Consider the following 25,155-nt stretch of genomic DNA (forward strand, 5'->3'; position numbering starts at 1 on the left):
TCCCGAGCCCGGGATTGAACCTAGGACTACTCAGGACCTTTGTATTGTGAGGCACATGCACTAACCCCTCTGACACCATGTTGCCCGTCAATTATGTCATGTAAATATTGTATTGTATAATGTTTTATTATTGTTATAATTACACAAAATGTGTAAGTTACATGAAAATACCTGAAGGTTGTTTGATAGTTTGTCAATGTGGAACAATTGTCTCGTTGTCCCTCCTACTGCAATAATTGCTGTGACACCTGTTTCTTTACACGCATTGGACACGCTTTCCAACTTCCCTTTTGTCCACTTTAACATGAGAGGTAGGCGTCCATGCGATGACAGAAAAGTCCATTTATTTTTAAGACGGATTTAAAAAAAATAATAATAATAATAATAATTTGGGATTTTGGACGCTGGCGGGCCGGATCCGTAGTTTGGGGACTTCTGGGTTTTGGTTATTCAGTGTTTATTTCTACCAACAAGAACCTTCAAGCATGGACGTTTGTCATGGTAACCACCACTGACCATGCATATATGAAAGGATGTGCGCCGTTCACATTCCAACTCCCGCTACCTGGGATTCAACTGTGCCAATTTTCTGTACTTAATCGAATGTTAATTATTTGATTATAAATTGTATTTTTTAATGTAACATTTTAAATTGACCTGATCATGATTATATATTATATTTTGTTTCAATTTTATTAATTTGAGTCTCATTTACAATGCAGTCGCACTTCCAATAAATTGGATGGCAGTGCTTTATGATATGTTGCCTAACTCGGATGTAGCTTTTTCCATGAAGAGGAATGTGTTAGGTTGCGCCCTACAAAGTACTTGTATTGAAAGTATTGTGCTTATTACATACTAGCTGTTGGTTTGTAACATTCATCTTAGTTGTAGTTTTCACTACCAAATTTGTAGGTATTAGAATCGCCATGTAGAATCGCTAATGCTAATAGTAGCCGGTCTATGACAAATCCTATGTAAATTAGCATCAAGTGAGAGTAGAGCCTTTCTTTACATTAGAGCTTTTTCTACCAAGCATACTTGCTTGTTGGTGTTAAAAATTGCAACCAAACATGACGGGTCGACAATCGGTATCGAAATATCGCACTGTTTGATTTTACACAAATCAATACTTTGTAGTACGACGTATCTCGGTCAGTGCCTACAAAAGTACCGAATGCAGTCCTCATCCATACGTGCAAAATAAACAGGGTCAAAGTGCGTCCTGTCATCTCGAGCAAAAGTCTCAAACAAAATAGAAAGTGGTGACAAAGTGTGGCGCCTGCGTCTTACACGGTCACGTTGCGATCGGGGCAGCTGTCCCCAAAGGTGCCCCCTTGTTCCTTGAAAGTAATGAGGTTCCAGACGGCCATCAGGGTGTCCTCAGGCACATTGAAGTGGAACAACTCCACACTCGCGAAGGAGTTAAAAGCACTGAGCTTACGAGGCGTCCGGGTGAAGTATTCAGTCACAAAAAGGCAATCTGCAAGGGGAAAAAAAAAGAATAAGAGGGAATGTTTTTTTTAAGGCATCTGTGTGTGTGCGTGCTCTGGAGCATCCTGCTTAATGTCAAATCCTTGGATTACATCCAGCTGATGCGCCGCATATAAAAGCAGCAGCAGATCAAGTGACAGGTGTAATCTGCCATATTACCCACATGAGCCAGGCTGGCATTGAGCTCAGCCAGCAGGTGGGCAAAAAGAACAGCAAAAGTTGCTTGGGATTCATTTAATTGCTCTGCGCTGCGCACAGTAATAGAAAGATGCTAGGACGTCTGCTGCTGGCCTTGATGGGAACACTGAGGCAAGAAAATCGAGCGACCCTCGGCAGCGTGTTCTGATGTGCGCTCGTAAAATGGAGAAAAATTACAACACCCACACACACACACACGCACACACACACACACACACACACACACACACACACACACACACACACACACACACACGCACACACACACACACGCACACACACGCACGTACACGCACACACACACACACACACACAAACTCTCTCTTTACTCTCGGAAGCAACCTTGAAAGCTAAAGCCCAAGAAACACCAGAGAATGAAGCAATCTTGTTGTCAGGAGCTGAACTGGGATCCCAGCTACAAAGCTCCCTTTTATTGTTACCCATCCCCAGAAAATGTGTCGTCTCAAGTGGGAGCTTTCTATACATTCAATACATCCATCTTGGCAATCAAAGAACCATATTTGGTGACTAAAATTGCACAAACTGCACTACAACACAGTGACAGGGGTCACTCAGTCATTGTTCTAATTCATCTCAAAGGTGTTCTATCAGGTTCAGGTCAGGACTTGTTGCAGGCCAGTCAAGTTCATCCACACCAGACTCTGTCATCCATGTCTTTATGGACCTTGCTTTGTGCATTGTTGCACAGTCATGTTGGACGAGGAAGGGGCCCGTTCCAAACTGTTCCCACAAGGTTGGGAGCATGTAATTGTCCAAAATGTTTTGGTAACCTGGAGCATTTAAAGTTCCTTTCACTGGAACTAAGGGGCCAAGACCAACTCCTTAAAAACAACCCCACACCATAATACCTCCTCCACAAAATTTCACACTCGGCACAATGCAGTCTGAAATGTACCGTTCTCCTGGCAACCTCCGAACCTAGACTCGTCCATCAGATTGCCAGATGGAAAAGCTTAATTCATCACACCGGAGAATGTGTCTCCACTGCTCTAGAGTCCAGGGGCGACGTGCTTTACACCACTGCAACCAACGCTTTGTGGACTTGGTAATGTATGGATTAGATATAGCTGCTCGGCCATGGAAACCTATTCCATCAGGCTCTCTGCGTATTGTACATGGGCTAATTGGAAGGTCACATCAGGTTTGTAGCTTTGTAGCAACTGACTGTGCAGAAAGTCTTTGCACTATGCACTTCAGCATCCGCTGACCCTTCTCTGTCAGTTTACGTGGCCTACCACTTGGTGGCTGAGTTGCTGTTGCTCCCAAACTCTTCCATTTCCTTATAATAAAGCCGACAGTTGACTTTGGAATACTTAGAAACGAGGAAATTTCATGACTGGATTTGTTGCACAGGTGGCATCCTATGACAGTTCCACGCTGGAAATCACTGAGCTCCTGAGAGTGGCCCATTCTTTGACAAATGTTTGTAAAAACAGCCTCCATGCCTAAGTGCTTGATTTTATACACCTGTCCTGTGATTAGTTGCCAAATACATATATATATATATATATATATATATATATATATATATATATATATATATATATATATATATATATGTATATATATATATATATATATAAAGTGCCTCACCTGCCACCAGGTGGCTAAACCATGAGATGTTCCAAAACAAAGTAATAAAATAAAATATGTTTTAATATGTTTCTTTTGGTTTATGCTTTTTATGTAATTTTGGCGTGGTTCCTGTATATTTTGACAATTTTCATGGTCAAAATTGCAGAAATTCCATGTTTCCTGATCAAAATATGCAGCAGATGAGAAGTGAGGCAGACACAGGCGGTGCCTCCACGGCTACACACAGTGTGTATAGGGCCTGTGCGTGCGAAGGGGCGCATGCTTGTTGCCACATGGAAAAAGGCAGGTCTGGAGGCAGCAAGTACCTCTGCCTCAAGGTAGGGGGCGATATATTGTCAACTTGTAGTTCAATGCCTCAGCAGTACTCTAACTTGCCACACTGGGAAAAAAGGGGGTGCTCAAGCTAGCAGACACAGGTCTCTCCAGCAGAAGCCAGCATTTTTTTCTTTTCTTTTTTTTTTAACTGTAGTTATAACAAACATGGCATTTTTGTTAGAGTAAGCCAGCATTTGTGGGTGTTTTTTGTCAGATGCAAAAATATTGTTTAATTTTTGGAATGAAATTAAATTAAAAGAATGTGTCTGCCAATATGGAGGATTATATACTGTATCCAGGATTAAACACTTCTCTAAACTGGACTTTAAGACAAAATGAATGTGATCATTCAAAGTACTGTCACGACTTGGCTTGGATTAAAGTTGTTTCCTCGACGCAGACGATGATTAGCACGGGGAAGACGTGACTGTTAGTACATCATTATTTATTTAACATTATAACTAATCAAAGATAAACAAAAAGCACTCACAAGGAGGTACAAACACTTGGCTACAAAATACAAACATGAAACAAAACACTTGCTCGATGGCATGAAATGACAATGAACTATAAACCTAAACATCACAAAGGCATGACTATATACAAAAGAACAAAACAAAACTAGCACTGCGACATAAATACACAAACTCACACGGCATGGAACTGTGGACGAGGGCATGAAGGTTGGAACAGCATGGGTAGGGTGCGTGAGTGTGAAGATCCCAGAACCAAGACAGAGAAAGAATGACTTTAAATAGTAGTTGTGATGATTGGAAACAGGTGTGAGAGGCTGAGGATCGGGGCGTGACTAGGGGGACCAGGTGGAAACTAATGAGTTGGCATGGAGATGAAAACAAAACAGGAAGTGCAAAACAGAACTGAGTGTCCAAAAAACAAAACATAACCAAAACAAAACCTGATATACAGTATAGGCGTGACAAGTACGTTCTCATTGAGGATAGCTATTGCTGCTTCAGATACAAATACAGAAAGGTAATATACACTCAAAATACTTGATTTATTTTGTTAAAAGCAAATGGGACCAAAAAGTATCTAATAACAACTTTATTAAATACTTTTTGGAACCATTTATCGTATCATAATATAATTATGATAACGTTTTTATGAAAGCGAATGACTCCTTTTTTTTTCCTGTTACTCCAAAGTGCAACCTAAATCAACAATGACCAGAGCTGCACACATGAATTTAAGTTAAAAAAAAACATATATATATATATATATATATATATATATATATATATATATATATATATATATATATATATATATATATATATTAGGGGTGGGCAAATTAATGCGTTAATTACGCGTTAACTCATCAATCTATTAACGCCGACAATTATTTTATCACACATTTGCGTATGTTGTTTACATGCTTTTATTTTGTTAACGCCTTTTCTTAACAAGATGGCATCTCCCGGATGTACTTCGGCGTCGAGGGGCTCTTGGTAAAGATGGAACATTTGGCAAAAATACCGGACAATTCTGCAAATTTCATAGCTGGCTTACAGCGTGGTCACTCCGGGATCACTTACGACCGCCAGACAATTCTGAATGTGGATAGATCGGGCCGTTTTGGACTGATAGACGCGTGCTTGCTAGACCGGCTAGCTAGCATGGGAATACTTTGCCGGCTACATCCAGTGGCTTGTGAAGCAGCGGAGTATTTGCGGCTTGTGAAGCAGCCGAGTATTTGTGTTGTCTGTCTATTTATGAATAATGCAGACGAGGAGTGTTGGCTGAGTTCTTAACGTTTGCTTTCAGAGCGTGCATATCACAACATACAAGATGCCGTCATGGCGACACAACCTATACCGGGCTACCGCGCATGCTCGTCACTCCTGTTGCATGCTGGGTAGGGTAGTTCTTTTTTTCTCTGGCTCATAACATCACAAATAGTACCATGTATATGCGTTCAGTTTATCAAAGCACCAAGCAAACAATCGGAAAATTCCCATCATATCAATTCCTAGATATGGTCATAATTACTTTAAGTGCACTACGCAGAATAAACACAACATTATTAATATTGCTACTACGGATAATTTGATCAAAAATTCCCTAAAACAGCCCACTCACTACCTATAATATAGATTTTTTAAACATAAGACCCTGATAAAAAAAATGTTTCTGCTGTTACCTCAGAAATTAATAAATAAATCAGAAAATAGGGACGGCGTGGCGCAGTGGGGAGAGTGGCCGTGCGCAACCCGAGCGTCCCTGGTTCAATTCCCACCTAGTATCAACCTCGTCACGTCCGTTGTGTCCTGAGCAAGACACTTCACCCTTGCTCCTGATGGGTGCTGGTTGGCGCCTTGCATGGCAGCTCCCTCCATCAGTGTGTGAATGCGTGTGTGAATGGGTAAATGTGGAAGTAGTGTCAAAGTGCTTTGAGTACCTTGAAGGTAGAAAAGCGCTATACAAGTACAACCCATTTAAATTGCCTGTTCAGATGTTATGATTGTGGCTCAGAGATTTGTATGTAGATTATATTTCTTTTCCATAAAAAACAGGATAACTTAAATAGCCTAGTAGTGGCAATAAGCTTAAATGTTTGTATTTACATTTTTTGAGTTGATTTTCATAAAATATGCTATTTAACTGCTACTGTTTAACAAGGACTGATTTAAATTGTGTTTGCACAACAAATGTTTTGGCGCTTTTGTTCATGTGGGAGAATATTCCAATAAAGGTGCATTACACACTACTTTTGAATTCATTATTGGGCTTTGCGTATACAATGCAGTTAATCGCGATTAATCGGAGAAATAGTGTGATTAACTTCGATTAAAATGTTTAATCGTTGCCCAGCCCTAATATATATATATATATATACCGTATATTAGCAAATAGTAGCCCGGGTGTTTATTTCTCAAAATCATTTTTGGAGACGGGAGTTTAAAAGAAGCTAGCGGTTGTTTGCACCAGCCTGCAACAGGCCATTATTTGGTTACAATGGTTACCGTACAGTGTTTTTTTTTTGTATAAAAAACTTTAAATGTAAAAGCTATTGTAAATATACATACAAAAAAACAAGACTATGAAAAGACAAGAGATCAACAAGGCCTCAACATGGCAGTAATGCAACAATTGTCAAATGGAATACCAATACTGAAAATAAATAAAGTTTTTAAATAAAGCAGCCTACCGGGAAAAATAAAATTATGTTACCAAGTATTTAAGTATAAAACCCACCATCAAAACAGAAGAATAATAGTGTCACTTAAATAAAATAAAGGCTACAGTATTCCAAGTTTTAAATAAAGTAGCATACAGGAAAAATAAAAACATTATGGTACCAAGTACTCTATAAAACCATCAAAACAATAATACTGCAGCAAACGCAACCCCAAATGCAACTCAAACCCACTCATCATCATCGTCCTACTCCCCTTCTTCCTCCTCTTCTTCCTCCCCCTCCTCTCCCTCACCCACCTCATCATCATCCTCCTCTTCAATCACAAGGTCATTGAAGAACTGCTGTTCCTCATCACTCTCATCCTCTTCCTGAACCACAGCAGCACCCTGCTGTCTAGCCCTCAACAGCATATCTCTGCCTGCCTGACAAGGCTGTCCCTCCTTGAGGCAGTAAATGAGCTGGTCCTCACTCCCATCAGCTGCCACCTTCAGCCCACACACCTTGTAGGATACCAGAAAGCAACAATCAGCTATGGCTACAGTTTGCAACACACGCACAGACACATATACACACAGCAAGCCTGCCTACCTTGAATGAGTTGATCAGATTGTCCTGATCCAGAGCATCCCAGGCTCCCAGGACCCACTCGACCAGGAGGCGGCGGGAAGGGGCTCTCAGGTTCCCTGACTTGGTGGAGGTCTTGTCTTTATCACCAGCCATCCAGATATATATATATATATATATATATATATATATATATATATATATATATATATATATATATATATATATATATATATATATATATATATATGTATATATATATATATATATATATATATATATATATATATATATATATATATATATATATATATATATATATATATATATGTATATATATATATATATATATATATATATATATATATATATATTAGGGGTGTGGGAAAAAATCGATTCGAATACGTTGTGCGATTCAGAATCGATTCTCTTTTTTTTTTTTATTGATTTTTAATTTTTTTTTGTTATTATTATTTTTTAATCAATCCAACAAACCACTACACAGCAATACCATAACAATGCAATCCAATTCCAAAACCAAACCTGACCCAGCAACGCTCAGAACTGCAATAAACAGAGCAATTGAGAGGAGACACAAACGCGACACAGAACAAACCAAAAGTAATGAAACGAAAATGAAAATTATCAACAATAGTATCAATATTCGTTATAATTTCAGCATAGCAACGATTAAAAATCCCTCATTGATATTATCATTAGACATTTATAAAAATAAAAATAAATAAAAATTGTGTCACAGTGGTTTACACTTGCATTGCATCTCACAAAGACAAAATAAGTTATATTTTTGGTTCGTTTAATAGTTAAAACAAATGTACATTATTGCAATCAGTTGATAAAACATTGTCCTTTACAATTATAAAAATGTTTTGTCTTTTTGTAATCTACTACTCCGCTAGCATGTCAGAAGACTGGGGTGGATCCTGCTGAAATCCTATGTATTGAATGAATACAGAATCCTTTTGAATCGTAAATATATCGTTTTTGAATCGAGAATCGAATCGAATAAAAAAAAATCGATATATTATCGAATCGCGACACCAAGAATCAATATTGAATCAAATCGTGGGACACCCAAAGATTAGCAGCACTAATATATATATATACATATATATATATATATATATATATATATATATATATATATATTCTGAAGTGTTCCTGAGCCCAATGTGGTGATATCCTTTAGAGATTGATGTCGGCTTTTGATACAGGGATCGAAGGTCACGGTCATTCAATGTTGGTTTCCGGCCATGCCGCTTACATGGAGTGATTTCTTCAGATTCTCTGAACGTTTTGATGATATTATGGACCGTAGATGTTAAAATCCCTAAATGTCTTGCAATTGCACTTCGAGAAACGTTGTTCTTAAACTGTTTGACTATTTGCTCATGCAGTTGTGGACAAAGGGGTATACCTCGCCCCATCCTATCTTGTGAAGGACTCAGTATTTTTTGGGAAGCTGTTTTTATACCCAATCATGGCACCCACCTGTTCCCAAATTGCCTGCACACCTGTGGGATGTTCCAAATAAGTGTTTGATGAGCATTCCTCAACTTTATCAGTATTTATTGCCACCTTTCCCAACTTCCTTGTCATGTGTTGCCGGCATCAAATTCTAAAGTTAATGATTATTTGCAGAAAAAAAAGTTTAACAGTTTGAACATCAAATATGTTGTCTTTGTAGCATATTCAATTGAATATGGGTTGAAAAGGATTTGCAAATCATTGTATTCTGTTTATATTTACATCTAACACAATTTCCCAACTCATATGGATACGGGGTTTGTAAATGTGTCCACTCAAACAGACATCTAGTTTTAAACAACCACCTGATAGAATTATCTGCAGATGACTAAACAAATAAAAACAACATTGACTCTCAAATAAACGCCAAGTATTCTCTGCAGTTAAGTAAATAGTCGACTACATAGCGCTGCACTGCCCACAAATATATGTCACGACACAAAGAGGACAGCTACTTTAAAATAAACACCTCACGTTATATGCATGTGACTCAATAAACTCCATGTACCCTCTGCAGTTGAGTAAATAGGTAAACGCCTCATCAACGTTCAAATAAACAGCATGTATTCCTGTGGTGGAGTAAGTAAAATGTTCAGCTCCACTCTTCCAAAAGGGACAAACAAAGGCCTTCAATGAACCACATTAAATCGCTTGTGATTTTCACAATAAAAGCATGCTAGTTGAAGAAGTGCATCTATATACTGTATGATAATGAGGCTAAAGGGAATGGGAACACCTACCTTGTTTACCAGCTATATGTTGCGTGTAACAAATGACGAACCACGGACGAACTGAGGTAGAATGCAGGCTTGAATACTAAAGTAACAATCAAGACACCCGTGCGGTAAAACAAGAGCAGCTGGGACAAATCAGAAACCATGGTAACCAAAACAGGAAGTGCACACACAATCTAAGCACCGGAATAGTCCAAACAATCAAAAAACCAAAAAGGACTCAAAAAACAGACAAAAGATGTGATCCGAGAAGCGGATCACAACACTATACCTGTATAGACATTCCCAGCACGCCTACATCCTTTCTACGACCCACACCTTGACTAATTCCAATGTTTAGTCATGCCCCTGAAGGCAGCACTGACATGTTTCAGTGATTACTTTCACCCTCCAACTACTGTTTTATTATATTAGAAGCATACATATTATCATACTGCTATCATGTTATTGCCTTAGTGCAGAGGTTCTCAAATGGGGGTACGCGTAGCCCTGGGGGTACTTGAAGCTATGCCAAGGGGTATGTGAGATTTTTTTAAATATTCTAAAAATAGCAACAATTCAAAAATCCTTTATAAATATATTTATTGAATAATACTTCAACAAAATATGAGTGTAAGTTCCTAAACTGTGAAAAGAAATGCAACAATGCAATATTCAGTGTTGACATCTATATTTTTTGTGAACATGTTCCATAAATATTGATGTTAAAGATTTATTTTTTTGTGAAGAAATTTAGTACCAATGATTGTCACACACACACTAGGTGTGGCGAAATTTGTCCTCTGCATTTGACCCATCCCCTTGATCACCCCCCGGGAGAGGAGAGCAGTGGGCAGCAGCAGTGCTGCGCCCGTGAATAATTTTTGGTGATTTAACCCCCAATTCCAACCCTTGATGCTGAGTGCCAAGCAGGGAGGTAATGGGTCCCATTTTTATACTCTTTGGTATGACTCGGCCGGGGTTTGAACTCACAACCTACCGATCTCAGGGTGGACACTCTAACCACTATGCCACTGATGTTTAGAATGAAGTTGATGAATCCAGATGGATCTCTATTACAATCCCCAGACAGGGCACTTTAAGTTGATGATTACTTCTATGTGTAGAAATCTTTATTTATAATTCAATCACTTGTTTATTTTTCAACAAGTTTTTAGTTATTTTTATATCTTTTTTTCCAAATAGTTCAAGAAAGACCACTACAAATGAGCAATATTTTGCCCTGTTATACAATTTAATAAATCAGAAACTGATGACATAGTGCTGTATTTCACTTGTTTATCTCTTTTTTTCAACCAAAAATGCTTTGCTCTGATTAGGGGGTACTTGAATAAAAAAAAATGTTCACAGGGGGTACATGACTGAAAAAAGGTTGAGAACCACTGCCTTAGTGGACTTATGTTTGGACTTGAGTCCCGGCTCTGGCCCTATTGTCTGGCCTGGCGCACTTTTCCTATGTCTGACCTCGCCAACCCAGCGCTGTTTCTCCACCTCCTGTCTCACCACCTGATACGTCTTGTCTCATTTGTTTTGTTTTTGTCATTCACATTTATTCTTCAACGTACACTCTGCTAGAACACATTGCTGGGTTGCCACCACGTGACCTGTAGGCAATTTTGAGTTCCAGCTCTTTGCACTTTAGCACTTGGCAATCACTCCAGCAGCACCGAGAGCGGACTCAGCCAAACTACCTCGAGGTAATGTTGCAATTTTCAAGGCCAAAAAAGAAATTGACTCCAAAAACGCTCCAACGTAAGTAAAGGAAGGCTCCACTTTTCCAAAAATGCACTAGCTTCATGCTAATATACAAAACCCAAAACCAGTGAAGTTGGCATGTTGTGTAAATGGTCAATAAAAACAGACTACAATGATTTGCAATTCCTTTTCAACCTATATTCAATTGAATGGACTGCAAAGATAAGATACTTAGTGTTTGAACTGTGTGATGGTATGGGGGTGTATTAGTGCCCAAGGCATGGGTAACTTACACATCTGTGAAAGGTACATACAGGTTTTGGAACAACATATGTTGCCATCCAAGCAACATATTTTTCGTTGACGCTCCTGCTTATTTCAGCAAGACAATGCCAGGCCACGTGTTACAACAGCGTGGCTTCGTAGTAAAAGAGTGTAAGCGCTAGACTGGCCTGCCTGTAGTCCAGACCTGTCTCCAATTGAAAATGTGTGGCGCAATATGAAGCGGTATATACGACAACGGAGATCCCGGACTGTTGAACAACTTAAGCTGTACATCAAGCAAGAATGGGAAAGAATTCCACCTGAAAAGCTTCAAAAATGTGTCTCCTCAGTTCCCAAATGTTTACTAAAAGGAAAGGCCATGTAACACAGTGATAAAAATGCCCCTGTGCCAACTTTTTTGCAATGTGTTGCTGCCATTAAATTCTAAGTTAATGATTATTAGAAAAAAAAAAAAACGGTTTCTTAGTTCGAACATTAAGTATGTTGTCTTTGCAGTCTATTCAAATGCAGGCCAGTAAACCTGTATGTACCTTTCATAGATGTGTAAGTTACCCATGCTTTGGGCACTAATACACCCCCATACCATCACACACTTACCATTTACACAACGTGCCAACTTCACTGCTTTTGGGTTTTGTACATTGGTTTTTGCTACTGATTAGTCTTAGCGACTTAACATGGCGTTTTCAACGCCTCCAGATTTGTTAATGAAAACTACAACTATGATGCACGTCACAATCAACAGCTGGTGCATAACAACTTAAAGTACAGTACAGTACAGTATTAACATTTTTTTAGGGCATGACAAAAGACTGACTAGCCAACACACCATAAACTATACACTACTGCTTTCTAATATCTTGGATTGTAATTGGAACTTTATGTCATATTTGCAAATGAGACTCAAAAATATGATACTAAAACCATATATAACAATTGGACAGCAGTTATCGTAATCCGCTATTTTTTTTTTTAATATTGCAATAGAAATGACTGAATTATCAAAAACAATTAATGTTTATTAACACACAGAAATGTACCGAAAATTTGCATCGTTACGTACCGGTATCAATTACCCGGTTGCACGAATCTGTACCGTATCGGTTCAAATGTGAACGTAGCCATACCTACATGTATGTGAAGTGTAGTGGTTTGGCCCTCTACAACTAGTCGTTGTCGAGGGTCTACAACTACACATATTCTAATTTGTTGGTGTTATTATATTATATTCCAATATTCTGTTACACAATAAAGTGTCAATGTGCTTTATAAACTGAATGCAAAGGCATTTTCTATACTCTAATTTTCTTTTATGCTTTTGTTGTTGTTTTTTTTTACAGATATTGGTAAACTATTTTTAGGTTTTTATTTTTATTTTCTAATTTTCTATTTCATTTATTGATATTTTACTACTATTATTATCTCAATCTATTGTTTCATTAATGTATTACTGTTATTTATAATTGATTATGGTATTACATACTATATTCCAATATTCTGTTACACAATAAAGTGTCAATGTGCTTAATAAACTGAATGCAAAGACATTTTCTATGCTCTAATGTTCGTGTTTTTGTTTTTACTGATCATGCCGAAAAATGTTTAGGTTTTTATTTTTATTTTTTGATTTTCTATTTGATTTATTGATATTTTAGTACGATTATTCCCTTAATATTATGTTGTATTAATTCATTAATGCATTATTTATATTTTATTATGGTATTATTTCCTATATTCCAATATTCTGTTACACAATAAAGTGTCAATGGGCAAAGGCATTTTCTATGCTATAGCATTCTTTTTTTTCTTTTTTTTTTTTACTGATCATGTTGAACTCTTTTTAGGTTTTTATTTTTAATTTGTAATTTTCAATTTTATTTATTGATATTTTAGTACTATTATTCTCTCAATATTGTTTTATTAATTTATTAATGTGGTATATATATTTTATTATGGTATATATTATATTCCAATATTCTGTTACACAATAAAGTGTCAATATGATTTCTATACTGAATGCAAAGGTTTTTTTCTATGCTCTAATAGAGCATGGAACATTTGTTTTTACTGATTTCAAAGCAGACTATCATAAAGCTGATTATCTAGAACACACTATCATATTATTTATTAAGTCTGGTTTATTGAAACTATAGGAGCTAGTAAAGTTACAGACATTATGTGTTATGTTTAAGGCTAAAATTAAATCATCACCAACAACTTTACAAAAAAATGTGGGTCATCACTTCTGAGAATGAAGAGCATAGAAGAAAAGGTAATTTCAATCATCAATATTCAAGGACAACTTTAAAACAAATGTGTATATCAGTGGTGGGGGTTAAACTATGGAATTGTCTTTACAATGAGATAAAATATTGTAGAAATACATTCCAATTGACAAAAAATATAAAGACAACAATAAGATCATATGGACAGCCGTAAGTGTCTACATTTTGCTTTACATTTATTATTTTACTTCTTTTTTTTGCCTGGTTTTGTATTTGTTTTATATCATCCCGTGAGGTGTACATTACTTTTTTTGTTTGATTTGTACTTCATGAAGTTTTGCACTTGTTTTTTTATGTGTTTTTTTTTTGTGTGTATTCATTATGTTTGGATGTATTTGTTTGGTTTGTATGCTTGTGAATCTGGGCTATCCATAAAGTAAGACTACTTATTATGTTAAAGGGGCAGGAAATATAAGATTTTCTCCATCCTGTTCTTTCCCAAGCATAGGTGTGTAAATTTGTGTTTAGTTGCTAAAGTTTAATTGTCTATTGATTAAAAATGCACATCAATTAAGGAGATAAATAAAAATGAAATGTTAAACTCTTTTTATGTTTTTATTTGTATTTTGTTATTTTCTATTCGATTTATTGGTATTTTTAGTACCAATATTCTCTCAATATTATTTTTAATAATGTATTAATGTGTTATTTAAATTTTATTTTTACATACTGTATATTTAAAAATGGTTCTATACTTTTTTGTGTGTGTGTGTGTAAAGCACTTTGGGAAAAGTGCAGAAAAATATAACGTTGGATTGATTAATTGAAGTGTAGCTAATGATGTGACCAATGGGTATAAAAAAAAAAATTTCAGAAACATGACCCAGGTAAGCCTTGCCTAGATTGTAACTGATTTTTACCTGAATTGTTGATGACTTGTAAGACCACCAATTGATCAGTGGGAGGACTTCACAATCCCTCCAGGATTTTGCAGATTTGTTTTGTGATTGTTGCAGCCTAAAATACCTAAATCTGCCAGAAAGTTAAGCATTTTCTACCCCCAATAATATTGAACTATTGTGATTTTATGAATGTGTTCCTTGTAAGCTTAACTTAAAAAAACACATGATTTCAACAGAAATTGTAAAACAAATTAATGTTTTACTCATTTTATACGATACTAACTTAGAAGTAGACACCAGATGGCAGTAAACTCCCCGTACTGCTTTAAATGATTATAACTAATAATAGTAACAATTTGTTATAATTATTAAAAAAACAAGTTTATTGTTGTTGGTAAACAAGAGACAATGTGAGATTATCATCACACTTCAACATCTCTCTAATGCTGCTTCTTTGCTACATCAGAATGACAAATGAAAATATGTTCTAAATTACCGGGATAAATAAATGTATGAATACAAAGCCCAAAACAAGTGAAGTTGGCACGTTGTGTAAATGGTAAATAAAAACAGAATACAATGATTTGCAAATCCTTTTCAACTTATATTCAATTGAATACACTGCAAAGACAAGATATTTGATGTTCAAACGGAGAAACTTAATTTGTACTGCAAATAATCATTAACTTAGAATTTAATGACAGCAACACATTGCAAAAAAGTTGGAACAGGAGCATTTTTACCATTGTTGCATGGCCAAAAAAGAGACCAATTTTTGAAGCTTTTCAGGTGGAATTCTTTCTCATTCTTGCTTGATGTAGAGCTTAAATTGTTCAACAGTCCGGGGTCTCTATTGTGGTATTCAAGGTTCATTTTGTTGTCCCAGTTGGTCGCTACATCTGTACATCTGTGATGGTATTGGGGTGCATTAGTGCCCAGGGCATGGGTAACTTACACATCTGTGAAGGCACCATTATTGGTGAAAGGTACGTACAGGTTTTGGAGCAACATATGTTGTCATCTAAGCGCAGTCTTTTTCATGGACGCCCCTACCTATTTCAGCAAGACTATGCCAACAGCGTGGCTTCGTAAAAAAAGAGTGTGGGTACTTTTCTGGCCCGCCTGCAGTCCAGACCTGTCTCCCATCGAAAATGTGTGGCGCATTATGAAGTGTAAAATACGACAGCGGAGACCCCGAACTGTTGAACGACTGAAGAAGAAAAGGTGATGTAACACAGTGGTGATCATGCCCTTTCCCAACTACTTTGGCACGTGTTGCAGCCATGAAATTGTAAGTTAATTATTACGGTATTTGCAATAAAAAGATAAAGTTTATAAGTTTGAACATCAAATATCTTGTCTTTGTAGTACATTCAATTGAATATGGGTTGAAAAGGATTTGCAAATCATTGTATTCCGTTGATATTTACATCCAACACAATTTCCCAACTCATATGGAAACGGGGTTTGTAGTAATCAGTTGTGGACAAAGCCCCAGCATTGCAGCTTTAGCAAGAGTGTGCGCTCCTACGGCAGGAATCAATATTTGGCAGAGGCGACCATGAAAAAAAAAATAATGCCCAACCACCCCGGATATTTTCCTGCAGCCACGTCTGGATAACAGCACAGTGCACTTTGAGCAATGTCCTCAGCACATGGTTCAACTATTCAATGCTTGACAACCCAAAAAACACAACTTTGTCGATTTTCAAGCTAGCACACAAAGAAAGACAACTATGTTGGATCAATTAAATTGTACACAATACAGATTAAAACTAATTTGTGTCAGAAACGGATGCGGATGCAGATTTTTAACTGATAATATATCATATTGTAGGTGTTTATTACACTTTACATTCATATTATGTTTAATTTTTGTTGTGTTTTGCTTGATTGTAAAATATGTCTATCGAGGAGCTGGTCTGAGAAGTAAAAGAGGAGCGATGTACATATGTTGTTAAAATTCAGTGTTTTTTTGTTAAAAGCTAATATTGTAAATCACACTTTCTTTATTGTCATTTACATTTTGGGTCCCGTTCGGTAAAAATCTGTAAAAGGTGGTCTGTCATAACGTTTTTAGAACTCTATCGGACGTTGAGACTTTTGGTGTTATTGTGTTCCTAAAAAAAAGGGACCCAAACATGCAGATTTTTACATCTAAACATGTATATATAATTTATACACACATACACATTGGCCCCCCAATACACATTTTTTTTTCTCTCAATGTGGCCCCCGAGTTAAAGTATTTGCCCAGCTCAGTATTAAACCCTTCTTTCTCTCCTACAGAGACATTAATAGGGAGTGCAAATTTTGCAATCATGAACTAACGGAGGGAAAGGAAAGATGTTGCTTTGACAGCTGATGTCTTTGTTTCGTGCTCTTGTCTCGCGTGACAATAGATGAGGGAGAAAAAGCACCTTTACTTTTTACTTACAATCCCCATCACGAATGTCAGCTCAACTTGAATGATAAACACCACAAATAAGTGTGGGAAATAGACACTGAATGGGTGTTTCCATAAGAAGGTGGACTCTATGCTTGTGATAAATGGGTTCAAGAAAGGGGCGCCAACAACTGATCGCAGGTCCGTTTCAGCACCACCAGGGGACGGACAGCTCCCCCCCCCCCCCCCCCCCACACACATAAGCACTCACCTCCACAAGCGCATAGGAAAGTGTAAACGATGAAGAGCAGCATCATCCCCCTCCTCCCCATCATCATCATCATCCACATGGTTCCGTGGGTTCCGTGGTCGTGGTGGGCTCGAGCCGCGATGCAGCTCACAGCTCGCTGCTGCTGCTGCTGTGCCCGCTTTACATTTTACATCCTTCTTTTTTTTTTTTTTTTTTTTTTTTTTGGTGGCTCATCGCCCAGCTGTTAGTGCATGACGTCATCCGACTCGCCGCCCACTGGTGGGCTTTTGATTGGACAGCTTCCGTGGTGGATGAGATTCTCATTGGAGGGTCGGTGATGTCAGTCCGAAGAGAGAGAGAAAGAGGGGGGGAGAGAGAGAGAAGCGCGCACGCAGGGTTTGCAGCAACGACCACGTTGTGCGCGCGCACGCTGCCCCCAAGTTTACTACACCGCAACGAGACGGGGATTCAATTAGTGTGTCATCTTTGTAACGATATGACGACATTGTGCAGGGATGGTAATCGGACACATAATTATGTAAACAGAGAAACATGTAATGAGTCAAATACAGTTCTTAGTCACACTGACCAGATGATATACGAAGCAGCCTGTAGATGAGAAGGAGTGCACAACAACATCGTCACGCACGTACAGAGCTGAGAAGGAGAGATATGGAGAATTAGTTTTTGACAGGAATAACAAGAAACCATACAGAAAAGGCGTTATAATTAAGGAACACTGGCTGTTATCAAGGCAATATTTTGGCTAAAAATACTTCTAAAGCCAAAATTAGGTGTCACATTTTAGTTATAATTTCCAATGAAATCATGCTGGAAAGTTACAAAAAATAAAGAATAGATAAAAAATAAGTCAGTGTTAATCGCTAGATGATGCCTCAATGAGTGTATGGCACACTCACTAGCTGCACCAATAATGTGTTGATGTTTTATAATGGGTGTCCACCATCTGTTGTTTTAAAAAAGGCATTACATTTGACCAGCCAACAAAATTAATAATTAGCAATTGGTGCTGCTATTTTTTAACAAATATCTGCGCAAAAAAAAAGAGTAGGAAATGTGCAAATTTTGGCCAATAAATACTTCTAAAGCTGGAATTATTAGCTAAAGTTACTAATGAAATCATGCTGGAATGCAAAAAAAACGAAAAAAAAAACAAATCAGAGGTAATCTGTAAATGACGCCTCAATGAGTGTATGGCATAGCTTGGTTGGTAGAGCGGCCGTGCCAGCAACTTGAGGGTTGCAGGTTCAATTCCCGCTTTCACCATCCTAGTCACTGCCGTTGTGTCCTTGGGCAAGACACTTTACCCACCTGCTCCCAGTGCCACCCACACTGCTTTAAATGTAACTTAGATATTGGGTTTCACTATGTAAAGCGCTTTGAGTCACTAGAGAAAAGCGCTATATAAACATAATTCATTTCACTTCACTACTTACTGGGCGCGCCAATAATGTGTTCATGTTTCATAAAGATTGTCTGTCATCTGTTGGTTTAAAAAAGTTATTACATTTGACCAGCAAATCAAATAATAGTTAGCAAATGTTGGCCTTTTTTTTAACAAATAGAAAGAAAAAAAAAACAGAATGCAATGTGCAAAATTTGGTCAATGAATACTTCTAAATCTGGAATTATTAGTTATTGTTTCTATTTAAATCAAGATGGAAAGTAAAATATATATATATATATATATATATATATATAAAAAGTCCAGTTAAAAAAAAGCATCTCACAAAAGTCAGTAGTGATGGGTGACCAGAAAATAAAATTAAAACTTGGCAAATGTTTCTTTTGTTGTTGTTAAATAGTTGCGCAGATAAAAGTATGAATCTGCTATATTTGGCCAATAGGTGCTTCTAGAGCTGGAATTATTAGTTAATTTCTAAAATAAAATTCATGTTGGAAAGTAAAAATAAAAACCACCCATCCATTTTCTACTGCTTGTCCCTTTTTGGGGTCGCGGGGAATGCTGGAGCATATCGCAGCTGCATTCGGGCGGAAGGCGGCGTACACCCTTGACAAGTCGAAAAATAAAAAACAAAAAAATTAAAAAGTCCAGAAACAAAAATGCATCTCACTAAAGTCAGTAGTGAAGGGTAAATGATGCCATGAGCAGTGTATGACACTTACATATATATATTTTTATAAATATACACACACTACTGTATGTGTGTGTATATATAAAATATATATATATACGTAAGTATACATATGCATATACATATGTATACATTCACACACACACATATATATATATATATATATATATATATATATATGTATACACACACATATGTACACACACATATATACTTACAAATAGATTTGTTTATATAGAAATGAATATTGATACAAAAACATATAGAAATAAATACATCTATGTACGATATGGATTTTAGACCACGTTGCCCATCTCAAAAATGACACTAATGATTTAAAAAGCTGGGCAGCACGGTGTTACAGGGGTTAGTGAATTTGCCTCACAATACGAAGGTCCTGAGTAGTCCTGGGTTCAATCCCGGGCTCGGGATCTTTCTGTGTGGAGTTTGCATGTTCTCCCCGTGACTGCGTGGATTCCCTCCAGCTTCCTCCCACCTCCAAATACATGCACCTGGGGATAGGTTAATTGGCAACACTAAATTGGCCCTAGTGTGTGAATGTGAGTGTGAGTGTTGTCTGTCTATCTGTGTTGGCCCTGTGATGAGGTGGCGACTTGTCCAGGGTGTACACCGCCTTCCGCCCCAAGTGCAGCTGAGCTAGGCTCCGGCGACCCCCCGCGACCCCAAAAAAGGGACAAGCGGTAGAGAATGGTTGGATGGATAAATTTAAAAAGCCAATAATATCTAAATATATAAAAGTGAGTACCAAGATATCTTTATTGTCAAGAATGATGGTGGTAACATCGTGATGACATAGTGCTACATGAGTGCTACCAACACAAGGGAGCTGGGGTTTATTAAAGGAAATTGGACTGCCTCCCTCGATCCTCGATCACTCGCCTGGACTCGGACATTGTTGCTTGCCGCTTGCCCTCGACCTCCTGCCTGTCCCCGAATCTCTCTTGTGCCTACCCCCTTGGTCAGACAAAGATTTCATCCATCACGCACGTACAACATCCTCTTGAATTATTTACATGGTTAACTTTACACTTAATCCTGCAACCAACACTTAGAGTAGCATACACATTCCACACAAACATCAAAGGTTACAATAAACCTTTTAACCTTAAGTCCTTCGTGGTGTCGTCTCCATCCAACCCTAACGTACATAACACAGTGGTTCTCAAATGGGGGTACACGTAACCCTGGGGGTACTTAAAGGTATGCCAAGGGGTACGTGAGATTTTTTTTTAAATATTCTAAAAATAGCAACAATTCAAAAATCCTTTATAAATACATTTATTGAATAATACTTCAACAAAATATATTTTTTTCCAAATAGTTCAAGAAAGACCACTACAAACTAGCAATATTTTACACTGTTATACAATTTAATAAATAAGAAAGTGATGACATAGTGCTGTATTTTACTTCTCTATCTCTTTTTTTCAACCAAAAAAGCTTTGCTCTGATTAGGGGGTACTTGAATTTAAAAATTGTTCACAAGGTGTACATCACTGAAAAAAGGTTGAGAACCACTGTTCTATAGCAATCCCTACAGTTTTGTTAAAGGTCTTTTCGAGCAAGAGAAGAGCGGGAGCCTAAAAGTGCTCATAAAAATCCTGGAGGAGCACCTGAGGAAGACCTAAACCGACAGCCAAAGGCATGAGGCAGTAACTGTCCCGCCCAACATACTACCAATTCATGCACCTGATCACCAAATGGACACAATCTGCCACATGGAGCGAGGTGGAGAAGACCGTGAAGCGGGCAAGATCAGCATCATCACCCGGGCCCAATGGTATAGGCTTTATAAGAACACCCCCAGAGTCTTAAGATACCTTTGGAAGCTGATGAAGGTAGCATGGCAGAAGAGAGTGATACTGAAAGTTTGGCGAAGAGCAGTAGGCATCCTGATCCCCAAAGAGAAGAACTCGTCATCTATAGGCCAGTTTTGCCAGATCAGCTTGCTGAATGCAGAAGGGAAGATTTTATTCAGTGTCCTTGCCCAGAGGCTCTCTACGTTCCTGCAAAGAAACAGCTTTATTGATACATCGGTACAGAAAGCTGGGATCCAGGGTTTCTTAGGATGCTTGGAACACGCCAATATGATCTGGCACCAGATACAAACCGCAAAAAAAACCCGGAGAGACCTACATGTGGTGTTCTTAGACCTTGTCAATGCGTTTGGGTCAGTCCCTCATAAGAACTTGTGGACGGCTTTCAATTTCTTTGGGATACCTAACCAAGTCACTGAACTGGTCAAGACTTACTGTGGGGCTGTATAGCTCGGTTGGTAGAGTGGCCGTGCCAGAAACTTGAGGGTTGCAGGTTCGATTCCCGCTTCCGCCATCCTAGTCACTGCCGTTGTGTCCTTGGGCAAGACACTTTACCCACCTGCTCCCAGTGCCTCCCACACTGCTTTAAATGTAACTTAGATATCGGGTTTCACTATGTAAAGCGCTTTGAGTCACTCGAGAAAAGCCCTACATAAATATAATTCACTTCACTTTCAGGATCTCCAGTTCTGCGTAACAGTTGAGGCCAACACCACCTCCTGGCAGCATCTGGAAATTTGCATTATGCCAGGCTGCACAGTATCCCCTCTGGCAGTCGTCATGGCAATGAAGCTGGTCATACGGGCATCCCAGTGGGTAGTGGGAGGTGAGAGGACCAAGAGTGGCTTATGTCTTCCGCCAATTAGAGCCTTTATGGATGACATGACCATCATTACAACAACAAAACCATGCACCAGACGCTTGCTGCAGAAACTCCTGGAAAACATTCAATGGGCACAGGTGGACTTCAAGCCAGACAAGTCACGCAGCATCTCCATCATAAAAGGCCAGCTAACAGGTGAGCGGTTCCACATCAGCGAGGAACCAATTCCGACACTCCTAGACAAGCCCATCAAGAGCCTCAGTAGATGGTATAATGCTGATATCAGAGACACCCGGCAACTTGTGCAGGACACGGCTAACGGCCTCAGTCAGATTAATAGCACTGCACTACCAGGGAAACTGAAGCTCTGGTGCCTCGAGTTTGGGTTGCTACCTAGACTCCGATGGCCGTTAACTATGTATGAGGTCTCAATAAGCCATTCTCCTCGATGGAAAGGCTAGTGAACTCGCATGTAAGGAAGTGGCTCGGACTTCCAAAGTGCCTAGTCGAAGAGTTCAAATGTGCCACGGTGAGGCTGGAGATGTCCCTCAGAGATTCCCAGGACCCTGAAGTGAGAGCCGCCGCTCCTTGCCTCGTAACAGGGCGGAAGTGGACCCCAGTCACAGCTGTGCTACAGGCCAAATCAGCTTTGCTCCATCGTGACGTAGTGGGCCACATCCACCAAGGCAGAGGAGGCTTTGGCCTTGGAACCGTGACTTCTCTCTGGCAAAAGGCATCTGCAACCGAACGTCGAACTATGGTTGTAGAAGAAGTGCGTCGTCAGGAGGAAACAGCCAGACGTTCCAAAGCTGCAACACAAGCCAAACAAGCCGCTGGACAAGGTGGGAGGGTGTTGAAAAGAAGAAACTCACGTGGAGCGAACTTTGGGGCATGGAATCCAACAGGCTGAGTTTCATTGTTTGAGCAACATGGGATGCGCTACCATCTCCCATAAATCTGCAACAATGGTTTGGAAAGGACCCATCCTGCCCCCTGTTTATAACCCCAGCAACACTCAAGCACATAATGGTTGGCTGAAGAACCAGCCTCACTCAAGGGAGATATAAGTGGAGACATAACCAGGTCCTCGGATGTCTAGCTGACAAACTTGAGTGCAGGAGGATATCCATCAACGCCCAACCCATCAACAACCAGGATGTGTGCTGACACCTACCAGCGTTTGTTCGGGAGAGAGAAAAGCTGAAGACGAGACCTTCAAATCCTGATCTAAGCCCAATGAATGCAGCCAGGGACTGGCAGATGCGAGTCGACTTAGATCAGAGGCCCATTTCCCCCCGCCGATCGCAATAACCACCCTGCGTCCAGACCTCATCCTATGGTCTGAAACCTGCCAGACTGTCTATATCATTGAACTGACAGTTCCGTGGGAGGATGCCATCGAAGAAGCGTATTAACGCAAGAAGCTGCGGTACTCCAACCTTGCAGCTGAGGGAGAGGACAGAGGCTGGGTGGTAAGGGTGTGCCCAGTGGAGGTGGGGTGTAGGGGCTTTGTAGCTAGCACGACAGCAAAGCTCCTTAGGGAGGTTGGAGTCAGGGGGCAGGCTCACAGACAGGCCATTAAAGAGCTGGCCAACACAGCCGAGAGGATGAGCCATTGGTTGTAGTTGAGTAGGAGTGACACCAGCTGGGCTGCAAAGGCTAAAACCTAATGGGACGCACACACACAGGGATTTGATCACCCTGGGGAGGGCCCTTCCTAGTCAGAGGGTGTCTTGTGGTAAGCCGGGCCGAAACACCCCGTGACGCTGGGGCACACAACTGAAGATGTGTCCCAATTGTGGAAAAGCCTCCGAGCAGTGTCACCTAGCCTCACTAAGGTATGCGGTCAGGTACACGCCTGACTCAGGGAGGAGGATGCCCCTGCCTGCAGAGTCCCCAGGGATTGTACCAACTAGTCCTTTCAACAAATTCAATCCAACAGAAAACAATGCCAGTTAAGAAAAACACTAACACATTTATTATTAACCGTTGGAATGGAGTTTTTTTTTTTTTTTTTGGTGAGACCTAGGAGCCACAACTATTCAGCTCATGACTCACTAAAGGCCTACTGAAACCCACTACTACCGACCACACAGTCTAATAGTTTATATATCAATGATGAAATACTAACATTGCAACACATGCCAATACGGCCTTTTTAGTTTACTAAATTGCAATTTCAAATTTCCCGCAAGGTATCCTGTTGAAAACTCCGCGGAAAGATGCTTATGTTGACGCGTGCTTGTAACGTTATTGGTTGGAGCGGACATTTTATCACAGCACCACTCACGGCTAAAAGTCGTCCGATCTGATCGCATAATTACACAGTATTTTGGACATCTGTGTTGCTGAATCTTTTGCAATTTTTTCAATTAATAATGGATACTATAAAGAAAAATGCTGTTGGTGGAAAGCGGCGGATTGCAGCTGCCTTTAGCAACCAAAACACAGCCGGTGTTTCTTTGTTTGTTGTTAAGCTTTAATATGGAACAGAGCGGTCAAGCAAACATGTTTCTCTACCACATGTCAACCAGCAAGTTTTTGGATGAGAAAATTGTGATATTAAGTCGGCTCTTACCGGAGACTTGGCCGGAGTTTGCGTCCTCCTGCAGCAGCTGTCAAAGAGGCATCTGTGACTTTCTTGGCTCCTCCATATGGCTTCCCTCAGAGACACTGGCGGTCACCACAGCCCTCTGACTTTCAGGTATGACTTTATAATCTCACTAAAACACTAGTAATACAATGAGCAGATAAAGAATTTTCCAGAATTATCCTAGTAAATGTCTCTAATAACATCTGAATCGCTCCCACTGCCGTCGCCTTTTTTTTTCTTTCTAGTGCTTCCCTCTAACTTTCCTCATTCACGAATCTTTCATCCTCGCTCAAATTAATGGGGAAATCGTCCCTTTCTCGGTCCGAATCGCTCTCGCTGCTGGTGGCTATGATTGTAAACAATGTCAAAGATGGGAGGAGCTCTACAACTAGTGAGGTCACGCGCACTTCG

At 39.2% G+C, this 25,155-nt stretch overlaps 1 protein-coding gene across 2 annotated transcripts in view; it reads right to left on the bottom strand.

Moving 5' to 3' along the window:
- Nucleotides 1-17,565, bottom strand: part of tmem8b (transmembrane protein 8B) — a 179,284-nt gene extending 161,719 nt beyond the window's left edge. The window contains exons 1-2 of one of the 2 annotated variants that reach the window (XM_061906130.1): nucleotides 17,395-17,565; nucleotides 1,294-1,483 (exon numbers count right to left, since the gene is read on the bottom strand). In XM_061906130.1, the coding sequence (XP_061762114.1) occupies nucleotides 1,294-1,483; nucleotides 17,395-17,473 (269 nt within the window). In that variant the 5' untranslated portion in view covers nucleotides 17,474-17,565. Of the gene's footprint in view, nucleotides 1-1,293; nucleotides 1,484-9,636; nucleotides 9,930-17,394 lie in introns of those variants that run through there. The other variant, XM_061906131.1, reaches the window with a different exon arrangement.
- Between the last annotated feature and the right edge of the window lie 7,590 nt (nucleotides 17,566-25,155).

This window comes from Nerophis ophidion, linkage group LG07 (genome assembly GCF_033978795.1).
Source record: "Nerophis ophidion isolate RoL-2023_Sa linkage group LG07, RoL_Noph_v1.0, whole genome shotgun sequence".
NCBI classification, from domain to species: Eukaryota; Metazoa; Chordata; class Actinopteri; order Syngnathiformes; family Syngnathidae; genus Nerophis; species Nerophis ophidion.